The sequence below is a fragment of the Leptopilina boulardi genome, unplaced genomic scaffold (assembly GCF_019393585.1).
Source record: "Leptopilina boulardi isolate dan_hultmark-lab unplaced genomic scaffold, ZJU_Lbou_2.1 LbouV2_112, whole genome shotgun sequence".
In the NCBI taxonomy this organism is placed as follows: domain Eukaryota; kingdom Metazoa; phylum Arthropoda; class Insecta; order Hymenoptera; family Figitidae; genus Leptopilina; species Leptopilina boulardi.
The window spans coordinates 4,331,352-4,343,584 of NW_026137655.1; the positions used below are offsets into that span (position 1 = coordinate 4,331,352).

The following is a 12,233-nucleotide window of genomic DNA, read 5'->3' on the forward strand; positions in this document are numbered from 1 at the left end:
TATTAATTTAAGAGATTTTATAGTAAGCAACATTTATTTCAGGATATTATATTATATATAAAACAATCTAATAAAATTAATCACGTTTAAACGTTTATTACCTAGTGACTATTTATAATGTTGTTATACTTATTGTTAATAATGACACGGTGTCATCAAGTAATAATCGTAAGTCACTTGAATAAGCATTGTTTCTGTAAATAAATACTTATTATTCATTCAGTTGCGCGACTCGAAGTACATAATTTTTTTTACAATTTTATAAAACAAAAAAAATTCTTTCGCGAATCGTCTTTAGCGTCAACTGTTATAGAAAGCTTGGCAGTTGAGTTTTATTATTACATTGTATTCACTTCCGACACATTAAAAATAGTACTTATACTGTGGGTCTACAAATAACCAACTATTACAAAGAGGGCGATTTTGCCAATTCCGAAATTGAAAAAGTGATATGACAAATTTTTTAACTGAATCAGAACCGACTTTTTATACAACAACTCTAACGAAAACTTTTCAAGATAAAAGATCTACAAGAATCATTTATTCCAGTACGTGTAGTCAAAAAATCAAGTTCTTCATATACCACTTAAAAATTTATCTATTTTTTTCAAAATTACTATCTTTGTAATTATTTTATTTATAAGCCTTTAGTAAATAAGAAAAAATTAAAAATCTATTTCAACTATTTATAAATAATTATGATTTGTTAATTTAAAAGAGTAACATAATACGATTGAAAATCATTTTCTTGAGTGAAAGTGATAAACTTTTAATATGTTTGTTAATGACTAATAAATCAGGTGCAAGTATAAATTAAACTATTTCACTTACTTGCAATGAAATAAATATGTTATTGAATTAACAAAATTTATATGAATAGCAAGAAAATTATTGACTTAAAAATTTATAAATAATATTTTGTTAAATTCTATAGTAAATTTTTTTAATCAATAATTTTCATGCTTTTATCAAAAATTTTGCTTAATTAATACCATATTTTTTTCATTGTCTACAATGAGTACGAATTTCATTTCAGATCTAAAACATGAAATGTTTAATACAAAACTTTCTATCAATTTATTAATTTTTTTATAGTTAACCGTTACTTTAATTATTGCTAATTATAAAAAAATAATTTAAAATGTACAAAATTATTTGATAATTAATAAAAATTATTTTTATATAATTAATCATTAAAGTAACGGATAGCTTTAATTTTATGTTCGTTTTTTGTTCTTCTATGAATTCAATTTTTTCCTTTCAAAATGTAAAAGAAACTTGCCTTTTCAATCGACAAACCATCAATAAATTATATATTTTTTCAATGAACTTAAAATATGTTTATATATCTGTAGAATATTAATTTCCAGATAAATTGAAGCCAAAAAATAAAAAAAATACTAATGAAAAATTTACATACATATTATCACAGCACTCTAAAAGTATATGAGTCTCGCATCTTCTGGGTTTTGATCCATTGGACAATATGGACACTTCAATCTGGAATGAAATTGGTTTCTTTAAAAAGTGATTTCGATATCATTGTACTATGCTATGCACTTAATTTGAACGACTTACTTATTCGCGCTCGTCAGTTTATTTAGAGCATCGCGAGAAATCACGTGTCCACATACTAATTTCATTGGTGGATTATTTTCCGTACTCTGTTGACGAAGAATTGGGCAAGCAAACACTGAATGGTATCGACTCTGTTTTCCTAAGTCTATTTCAATCTAAAAAATAAAAATTTATCATTAATTAAGTAATCAATAATGAAATGATTCAAGCTTTTGAAAAAAGTCCACGCACGGGAAGTTCATCTTTTCCATTCCAGATTCCAGTGACTTGTCTCTGTTGCATTACTTGCTTAATGTTAAGAAGAGCAGGTAGTGCTGTAATTCCTGCATTTATACTGAAATGAAATTCCCATTAGAAACTTATTCCGTATATCATTAATTGTTTCCTTTATATATTATAAAGGAGTTTTAGAGTTAAAATTTTACCAAACAGATAAAGGGCTATCCACACTTAAACCTAGGAGAGTGCAAGCTTCTTTCGTAAAGACGTCATGAATTTCAAGCCACAAAGTTGGATCGAGTAAATGACTATAGGGCGACGATTGGATACCATTTGGCAAATACAGTAGAGTTCCCATTAAAGACTGTACTTCTTTCTCGTATCTAGTAACAAACTGTGGAAGATGTTTACGCGCATACATAATAGCTTCCGTTTGTTTTCTTGGACCTTGTTGCACTAGTCTTATAAATTTAAGCCTATGTAATTTAAATTCAAGTGACGAACTCTGTAAATAAATATAATGTTAAATTGAATATATCACAAAATAATATCATTAGTGATACATTTCTTTATTTATATACTTGTGCAAGAAGAGCTTCCTTGTGTTTTGTAGCCCATTCCAATGCGGGCTCAAGATTTTTCTGTTTCAGGCAATCAAGAATATAATTTAATTCTGTAAATGGTTCTTTTCGTCCTTCCTCAGTCTTAATTCCAGCTTCCTATAATAAAATTTTCGGAAATAAATAATGCAATTAGCAAATTCTCCAAATGGAATGTATTATTTTCTAGTAAAAATTATTTTAAAGATAGGTACTGCTGCAAGTTCATCAGCGATGTCCAGCATTCCTTGACGATAAAAATGTTGGCAAATAACTTGATTAAGAAGATGTGTTTTTTCTGTCCCAGAGAATACATCTTCTCTACTCGTGCTGGCAAAATCTGCAATGAAATTCCGATCTATCGCTTTACCAACTTTGGAAACGGTACTATGTAATTCTCTATGTTCCGTTGCTAAACGATGAACTGTATCTCGGACTTTAGTCATTGCTAATTTCAATCCTTGATGTTGTATAGATGTAGATTCATGATCAGGTGGATCTAAAAATATTTCGTTTAATCAAAAAATAATTGTTTCAAAATTTATTGAATATATTATTATGATTGAATAAAGTAGGTATTCTTTTCTTTTTACAAATAACTATTAGTATTTTAATAAAATAGTTAGAAACCTTTTATATATATACATATATAATGTATTAAAAACAATAACAAAAGTTAGGTTATTTAACTGACATGTACCTACATATTTGTATAATATTAGTTCTAAATAGATTACTAGAGAAATTGTGTAACTTTTAACCTTAATAAAACAAGTTATGAAAAAGAAAGAAGTAAATTGTGTCAACCAAAATAAAAATCTATAAAATAATCTTTATGTCGCAGCAGACTGTTCATCGCCAGTGAATAAAAGCAATTGACGTCTACATATAGGGAGACTAAGCTTTGTAAAGAAAAGTTGAATATACGCAAAGCAGATAAGAAGTACTTACATTCCTCAAGATCTTTCTTTAAAGTTTCAATTTCTGATATCAAATCACGAAGAACATTAACGGCATGTTCATTTATTGCTCCAAATTTTAATAAAACTCGATCAACTTCGCGTTCTACAGCATTGCAAGCCTCCATTATTGTTTTCCTTATTCATGTCGCGTCACTGCCGACCTTTCTAAATTGAATCCAAGGGGGCACTGCCATAAATCTTTTAAAAATTATTTTTTTCAACTAAATTTGTTAAAAAACGAAAGACGAAACGCATAGCAGCTTATTTAATATTTGTTTTAATCGTTTATTCATGTTATAATTCAGGTATAACAACTTTTTTTATTAGATTTTTTTATAAAAGTTATATTTATATACATTATTATATTATATTTTTGTGAAAATGAGAAAAATGTAAGGTAAACTAAGAAAATTGTATAAGTATAATTGAGAGGAATGTATTTATTTTTCATTTATTCTGTGATTCAATAACACGTATTTATACATACATATTGACATACATATAATTATTATAACATTCTTGACAAACTATATATAAGCAAGAATAAGACAGTACAATTTTTAAATTAAATATACAATCATCAATTATTGAACACTTTGTTAAGAAAAACAATAAAATAAGTCTGAAAAATTATTTTTATATTTTATGGAAGGTTTTATATCAAGCCAACTAACACATTTCAAAAGTTGATTCTACAAGTGATTAATATTGTTATATTATCTTGCCTCATCTCATTGTAACAATGTAATACATGGCAATATTTATAAACTTTATTTATTTACAATTATATATATATACATGAAGAAATTGGTCTTATTTGGGAGTGTAGTCATTCTAAAAGAAATGATTTCATTAATAAAACTCGAATGTATTTCTTTCTATCAACATATTATATTTTTTTTTTAAATTTAAAAATATTCTACTATTTATATAAAAAAGATTAACCGCTTACCCATTCTGTTGCCATCAATAAAAGTGTCGTGTTTTTTATTTTTGGCCCAATTAAAGGATTCATTTGGGCCATGTAACAGCATAACCAGCTGAAATTGTAACAAATATAGTAAGAATTTATTTTATAAAATTTTGTCGCATATTATTGCTAATATTATTGATAAAATTGACTCACAATAACCAACATGTGAAAGCTGTTAGCATTAAGATCACTTGCAAGATTCTGAAATAAGAAACAAAAATATGTAAATTATAATAAAAAATTGACTTGAATAAGAAATTAATATTTCTCTTTTATATATTGGTTAGAAGCATATTATGCAGTATGTATGCATCATACCTGTATGTACAATTCGTGAAATGAATCAAATATATGTAGGTTATAGATGAGCAAAAATAATGTCATCGAAAGTTTAATGAATAAATCACTGACAGATAAGAATTTAAAGATCTTACTCTGATATTATTAAAAATCGAATATTTCATCAATAATTGTAGAAGATGTTGAAAGAAGTTTTAAAATATATGGGTTGGGTTAATAAATTTCGTTGAAACTTACCCACGATTAGGTCCTTTGGGAACAAAAATAGGTAATGCAATTCCAATTGCTCCCCAAAATAATGTAAAAATTAATATAGGTGCAGATGAAGCTCCCATTTTTAAGAAAATAATACCAATCTAATTAATTTAAAATTCGTTTTTTTCTGACAGTTCAGACAACCAACAAAGTAGATATTGACGACAAGTCGTCACATGAGTACGATGAGCACAGACAGGTTTAGCCGTCTGTGTGTGTGTGTGTGTGTATTTCGACTATTTCGATACTTGCGATAAGTTTGAGCGCGATATTTTTGAAATGACACTTTCGAAAAAAAATTTTTAAATTGTTTAAATTCAAAAAAACATTTCAACTTTAATCATTTAGAATTGAAAGTAAATATTTTTTTGCATAATTTTATACTTATATCGTTTATAAAATTTCTTTATTTTCTAATATTATATTATTGATTCAAAAATTAAATATAGGTTATAGAGGTAGTGCGTACGCATTTAAATTCAAATAAACATTTTTTATAAATGAAAAATAATAAAACGTATTAATTGTTTTCTTTTTTATTTTTCATAATAAAAAAATATAGTTTACTCTTCATGTTGAATCAACTAAATTAATTAGTGAATTCCTTATCTAACAGGAATTAAAAATACTCATAAAACTTAATGTTTAACATGATTGTAAATAAGAAATAGATGATTTTAAAGCTATTACTTAGAACGTATGTTTCTGAAGGGCTTCGATTTTTTTATCCAATATTTGTAAATCCTTAAGGCGTACTGGTGTTTCAATTGTTGACGGGGCGTCTCCTCCACCATCAACTATTGAACATACTTTTTGATTGATAAGAGAATCTTTTAATGAATCCAATTGATTGTTAACGTCAATAACAATATTTTCTGGAAAATTCTTTGTCTGGCAATTTAAATCCATTGTTTCCTTTTCATTTTCGTGTAATACATTTTTATTGTTTAAGGATGAAGAATTTTGAGAATTGTCAAATGTATCTGCAAGGCCAGAAATTTTATCTAGAATTCCTAAGAAAAAAAAGTACCAAATTCAATAAAATATTTGTCACTATTATTTACCTATAAATGTGTTAAGAATAAATTGAGTTTATTTTTACCTGTAAGATCCAAACTTTCAGCAGATAAATCAATAGAATCACTGCGTATAAAACTGTCTCTGCTGAATAAATGTTGTCTGACACTAGATAAATTTCTTATTTGCAATTCATCTTTATGATCATTTCTTTTTGGAGTTTTATACATAACTGATTGTTCCGATCGCATATTTCGACCCCTTTTTATGTAAGGAATCAAGGAATTCAAATCCGGCGAACTTTTTGAAACACTATTTGCAGGTGGAACAGATAATGGTTGCTTAAAACTGCTAACTGTGTAGGGTGTTCGAATATAGGTCAGAGACCTTTGATCGAAAGGTAAACTTAGAACATTTGAAGGAAAACATAAAGGAGTGCCTAGAAGTAATTGAAAGCATTAGTCTTATTTTACCGCAACTAATATTAATGAATATTTCTTCAAGAAACATACTACTTGAATGAAGAGTATCTCCTTGTCCCATACGAGCATTTTCACATGTAGTATTCATTAATATTGAATTGTTTACTATCGTTTGTAAAATAGGCTGAAGAGTTTTCACAACATTCAAAATCATTTCGCAGCGTTTTATCACACGTAATTGTTGAGGTTCCGTCACATTTTCAGTAAGCAGAGTTTTTGCTGCATGATCAGCTTCATAAATTGCTGAAACATTTTTTATTTAGCACAACATTTTATATTGAAAATTATTCAAGACATTATATACATATATCATTACAAGCTTTCAGCTCTCGAATCTTCATTATAGTATGTCTGTCAAAATGTTCATTTCCAAGATCATCTACAGTGATTGTAACTTGATTCACGAGAGTCAATGATCTCTGAACGATTCCTTGAACTTGTTGCTGAGTTACTCCTTCTCTATTATCTAAGCAATCCGACATTATTTTCACGCGTTCCTGAATATCATCTAAAACTACCTGTAAGCAATAAATTAGGGATCATAAATGAATCATACATAAATCCTTTAATTTAATTATAGATTTCAGATTTCATATAATAATTTCTATGAAATATTGTTATTATCTTACTTGACAGTAGGCAGATGAGTCGATGATTAGAAAAACTGTATTATGAAATTTTCTAATTTCTGTCTGCCATTCATCAGTTAAAAGTTTAACACTCGTTTGTTTTTCTTTATTATCAAGATGAAGATAAAAATCTGTGATTGCGGGAATCAATTCCATTCCTAGCGACTCTAAACTCGCTAAGGAATTCTTGATATTATTAGCACCTAACATTTTAAAAAATTACATTTTTCCGTTTTAAGAACTTATTAAATGACATAAACTACATACAATACATATTGATAAATATACTCACGGTTCGCATTTCGACAACAAGCAATTGCAAAAGATCCTATTTGTAAAGCTTTATCTGAGAGTTGATCAAAATCTTCAATTGACTCATTTAAATCACTCTTTGATTTTTTTTCAACAAGTAGGCCGGTTCCACAAATGTTTATCAGTTTTCGCAAAGGACTTAACGAATCGCTGAAAACTTCCATAATCAAAGTAAGAACAGAAATGTTTACTTTTCGTTCCAAACGATATAAAGAGTCGATAAGAGAATTTAAGAATAAATTTATCATAGTTAGTTCAGACGTTTCATTGTTCATTTGAGTTTTGAGGTTTTCATATTCTGACATAACTGATTGGCAAACTCCGCTTATTGCTTTAAAATCCTGTGGCAGACAAACTTGTGCGATTGCCATAGCATGTGAAAATACGTCTTCTATCCCTAACAACAAATCTTTTAAATCATCCACTTGTTCCTTCAATGATTTTCCTATCATTTCAGTGACTATATCTAATACCAAATCCATTCTGAAAATATTTTTCAAATTATATATTCATACTTGCAATAATTTAATTAAGAACATAATAATAAGAAAAATAAATCATGAAAAACCTATAAACAAAATGATTTTCCTTTTCTGAAACTTCATCTTCAGGTAAAGGATTTGGGGAATCCAATATCTCAATTATCATTTTAAAACAATAGCACAAACGATCACAAACATATTTCTTGCAACTCTAAAAAAAATATGTTTCACAAATAAAGTATTATATAATTATGGAATTTTTGTTTTAAAGTGATTTTTATTTCTTACAAATATTGGTGCCTTTAACTTGTGTTGTTGTTGAATTAAATGAACAAGAATTTTAAAAGCGGCGCAAAGCTGACATAAATAAAGCGAAAGTTTTTCTTTTAAAAATTGTGATACTAAATTTTTCTTATAAAACTGTAAAACTTGAAAAAAATCAATAATAGAAGTACCGAGTTCCTAGAAAATAAATTTTAATTTAATAAAAATAATAAAAAATGACAATGGAAAATTAAATGTATAAAAATAATTTTAAAATTAAACCTTTATATTTTGAAAGTCCTCAATCTCATTAATTGTACTCATGACTTTTACATAATCGTGACAATGTTGAAGATTCTGTTTTAAAGGAAGATATTCCAAGCTTTCTAAATTTTCGAGAGAAGAAACAAATTGTTTTAGAATTAGATCTCCAATTTCTTCTTTGTTGTTTTTATTGTCAACTTTCATCTGAAGATAAATTATCTGTTTATAAATTTAATTTCAAGACAATAATTTTTTATATTTTGGAATTAAAACACAAACTTACAATGAGCTTGTTAACGTCAACTGAAGTACAAAATTCCTCAATTAATGTAACAATTTGTCCTTTCATTTCTTTATAATCATTTGCATCTTCTCTACAAAGAGATACAAATTTTTCAGTTAAATCCTGAAGCTGTTCATGCAATATGAATTTTATAGCAGAAACATCAGCAGAATGAGAATTTTCATTTTCTGACATTTCTCCTAACTTTTTCACCTAAAAATGATGATTAAAAATTAATTTTCATTGACAAGTAACTAAAATATTAACTTATAAAGAAAATTAGAAAGCTAAACAATGATAGTGTTTTATTCTGAAATAATTTATTTCTAACCTGTAACAACGTACTTTTAACCTTTTAATTATGGATTCGATATATATACCTACATTATTTTATAACTTTACCAAAATAAATTCGGAAGTATGTTATACAAAATGTTTATATACGTTTTAATTAGTATAATATAAAAAGACAATAAAATAAAAAAAGTACATGCACATATATTTTGTTCTATGGAATAAAAAAATAAGTTTTACAGTCAAATATAAATTTCCATACCTTTTCCATAACGGGCTCAAATAGTTTTTGCATTCTTTTCGTTTTTAGCCCCATTTCTGCCGTCTTATGAAATAAATGATTGATAATAAATGATGTGAAATTATAAATTAGAAATGTCAACTAACTTTTACTTGAGTAAGTTTTGTTTACAATACATTTAATTGCCCATTCTGAACTTACCTTAAAATTTCTATTTTGGATTCACCTTTAATTAGACCGATTGTAAACAATAATCTAGATACCACTATAAAGATAAGAATAATTTTAGAGATTGATCGACAAAACTACCCACAATAATGCAATAAATTTATTACAAAACTTTTCATATTATGAATCAAAATAAAGTAAGCTGTTGAAACTATACTTATATATATATATATATATATATATATATATGTATATTAATGTATTATTATTTATCATATAGTTGTATATGTTACTTTCTTTAAAAAAAGAAATTCATTATAATAAATATGTAATTTCGATTTTAGACATTTTATCTTTTTTTACTTCTTTTTTATTTCTCTCAGATATTTAAAGATGGCGCCAACTAATTCAACGTTGAACCAATTGAACTATGTTCAGATTGTTCAGATCAGATGAAATGCAGATGAATTTTATGAGTGTTCACTGCAATTGCTTTGTGTTTACATACTTAAAAAAATTTCTTAAAAATTATTTACATTATTTTTGGTAAGTTCTGTTATACTTTATTTAAAAATTTTATTCATGTACTTAGTGTTTTAATAATATCAAGATTATAAGGGTATTCATGTTGCTACTGAAATATCTGAAAATTCATAACCTATATTACACGCTATGACTGTAATTTATTTTTATTTAAATATGTATACAAATATCATATATTTAAAACCCTAATAGTGACATAATTATACTATTATTGTCTATAGTATAACATTATTTACTTATATTCTTATATGCAATATAAAGATGATTAGAAATTTTGTGGCACATGGTCAAATTACATAAGAAGCATATACAAATAATCAGTGTCAAGCATTAACTAATTTTAAGAGGAAATTTAATTTTGATTCTTTTCTATTTGATATTTCAAATATCATTAAAGAAAAACTTGCAATGCTTTATTATTTCTAAATTGACTAAATTGCATTAAATTAATGTATGGGTGTTTTCAACAAGCCCATGGATCATTATCCAGACCATGTCGTGCTCAATTCAGTTTGATTTTTTTTATCATAATATTAAGAAAAAATTAATTAAACTGAATTGAGCACCACTTACTGATCCAGATCATGATTTGTTTAATAATACAATAAAAAATTTGTATTTATTAATGAAAGATATTTAAATTGATTTACAGGAGAAAAACATTAAAAAAGAAGTAAAACTTGTCTATGGGTCACCCACCTGAAAGTGCTTTATAGAACTTTCCTCGTTTTATAATAAAATAATAGCCTATTAGAATAATGGTAAAATATTTCGAAAATAATATTATTTTTCAATTCAATTGGAATCAAGTGGTTCAAGGATTCTGGAAAAGATATCCAAATCCAAATAGGTACATATTTAAAAATTAATTTTTAACAAAATAAAATAAATAATAACAAAGTTCTTGCAAATAATTCAAATTTTGTTTTCATAGTAAGCATGTTCTATCAGAAGACACAGTGTTCAGAGAAGTAAAGGATGGTAAATTATACTCGAAACGACTTTTAACGAAGACAAACAGATTACCAAAATGGGGAGAAAGATTCATGAGCAAAAATGTTGTTAAAATCGTGGAAGAAAGTATTGTTGATCTAAATTCAAAAACATTAACAACCTACACAAGAAATTTAGGATTTACAAAAGTAATGGTAAGTTAATTATTTATACATATGTTTGATGTCTCAAGTTACCTTTGCAAAGTATTTGGAAAAATTAAGACTACAGAAATTTTAAGTGACTTATTCCTGAATTATATACACATATATACATATGCAGAAATTAAAGGTTTATTAAAGACACTCACTTAAAGACATTATGAATAGTAATATAGATACATATACCTACAGTGCCCGGTATAAATTGAAATCAAAATTACAATTCTTCAAGAAACTTTTTTTTTAAATAATATTTTAACGGGAAGAAAATGTTTTCAACAGAACTCCTTACTAGACTCATAATTGTTTGATTCAATTCAAACTTTATTATATAAACTAAATAGAGGCATTGGTGTATAGTTAACAGAATATTTTGTTGACAATATTTGTTTAAATTAAAAAAATTTTAAAAGAGGAGTGTGCTATAAAAACAGTACGTTAAATGATTGCTTTTGGATAATTGATAAGTAAAGCCATTTCTCAAAGGCTAAATAAATATTTTAATATCAGAATAAAGAAAGAAACATTTTATTTCTTGTAGAGTGTAGTTGAAAAGGTTGTGTACAGAGTATCAGAAGACAACCCTGATTGGACAGTGGCGCAGAGATCAGCTTGGATAGATAGTCAAGTTTTTGGATTCAGTAGAGCGATTCAAGCTTTTGGACTCGATAGGTTTAAGAAAAATTGTGTTAAAATGTCCAGTGGATTCAATTATGTTCTAGAACACATGTTTCCTTATACTGCTCACTGCATGAAACCAACTCTTGCCCACATGAATTTTGCTGATAGGGTAATTATTTCATCATAAAAATTTAACTGCATTTCTTATAGTCATTTTCTATTTAAATTAATGTTATTTCAGATTGAGCAACCAGTTATTTCAAAGGTAACTCACGCCGCGGAAGATTTACAGAACACTCTGCATGATAAAGCCGAGAAAATGAAAGGTGCAGCCAAAAAAGCAACCAACTTAGCGAAACAGAAATCGAGTCAATTTTATCAGTCATAAATATTTGTATAATCATATTTTCAAATGACTGTAGCAAAAGCAAGAAAGTACGAATTATTAGCAACAAATATTTAAAGTCTTTTGATGTTATTTCGTTAGAATTTAAACTAACAAAAAAAAAGCAAAAACTCGTTCGCGTATATAAATATGACCCGAGTTCATTAGGATTTTGAATTTAAGGTCGACAATAATAATTATTTATCAT

General features: G+C 26.6%; 4 protein-coding genes across 8 annotated transcripts; 1 reads left to right on the forward strand and 3 right to left on the reverse strand.

Annotated features, from left to right (window-relative positions):
- Positions 1-15: 15 nt before the first annotated feature.
- On the reverse strand, positions 16-3,521 carry LOC127281056 (E3 ubiquitin-protein ligase RMND5A). 2 transcript variants are annotated; one of them, XM_051304548.1, is made up of 7 exons: positions 3,348-3,521; positions 2,612-2,895; positions 2,379-2,516; positions 2,004-2,302; positions 1,810-1,912; positions 1,579-1,733; positions 16-1,500 (listed from the first exon to the last, which is right to left on the reverse strand). In XM_051304548.1, the coding sequence occupies exons 1-7, from the start codon at positions 3,481-3,483 to the stop codon at positions 1,437-1,439; spliced, it is 1,179 nt and encodes a 392-aa protein (XP_051160505.1). In that variant the 5' UTR covers positions 3,484-3,521; the 3' UTR covers positions 16-1,436. The 2 variants fall into 2 exon arrangements, with proteins under 2 accessions (XP_051160505.1, XP_051160503.1); XM_051304546.1 differs by having other exon boundaries at positions 16-1,518.
- A 272-nt stretch (positions 3,522-3,793) lies between these two features.
- On the reverse strand, positions 3,794-5,094 carry LOC127281131 (V-type proton ATPase subunit e 2-like). Its single transcript, XM_051304661.1, has 4 exons — positions 4,869-5,094; positions 4,485-4,532; positions 4,311-4,398; positions 3,794-4,192 (listed from the first exon to the last, which is right to left on the reverse strand). Exons 1-4 carry the CDS (start codon positions 4,964-4,966, stop codon positions 4,172-4,174), a joined length of 255 nt encoding a protein of 84 aa, XP_051160618.1. The 5' UTR covers positions 4,967-5,094; the 3' UTR covers positions 3,794-4,171.
- Positions 5,095-5,406: 312 nt separating this feature from the next.
- On the reverse strand, positions 5,407-9,484 carry LOC127281010 (uncharacterized). 4 transcript variants are annotated; one of them, XM_051304490.1, is made up of 12 exons: positions 9,356-9,484; positions 9,176-9,238; positions 8,620-8,832; positions 8,355-8,540; positions 8,097-8,270; positions 7,895-8,019; positions 7,307-7,809; positions 7,015-7,217; positions 6,702-6,903; positions 6,416-6,628; positions 5,989-6,342; positions 5,407-5,899 (listed from the first exon to the last, which is right to left on the reverse strand). In XM_051304490.1, the coding sequence occupies exons 2-12, from the start codon at positions 9,227-9,229 to the stop codon at positions 5,577-5,579; spliced, it is 2,550 nt and encodes an 849-aa protein (XP_051160447.1). In that variant the 5' UTR covers positions 9,230-9,238; positions 9,356-9,484; the 3' UTR covers positions 5,407-5,576. The 4 variants fall into 4 exon arrangements, with proteins under 4 accessions (XP_051160447.1, XP_051160466.1, XP_051160440.1 ...); XM_051304509.1 differs by having other exon boundaries at positions 8,620-8,710; positions 9,356-9,421; XM_051304483.1 differs by lacking the exon at positions 9,356-9,484 and having other exon boundaries at positions 9,176-9,338.
- A 221-nt stretch (positions 9,485-9,705) lies between these two features.
- LOC127281061 (PRELI domain-containing protein 1, mitochondrial) lies at positions 9,706-12,104 on the forward strand. The gene is made up of 5 exons (XM_051304551.1): positions 9,706-9,868; positions 10,518-10,715; positions 10,800-11,013; positions 11,561-11,809; positions 11,882-12,104. The coding sequence occupies exons 2-5, from the start codon at positions 10,624-10,626 to the stop codon at positions 12,026-12,028; spliced, it is 702 nt and encodes a 233-aa protein (XP_051160508.1). The 5' UTR covers positions 9,706-9,868; positions 10,518-10,623; the 3' UTR covers positions 12,029-12,104.
- The last annotated feature ends 129 nt before the right edge of the window (positions 12,105-12,233 follow it).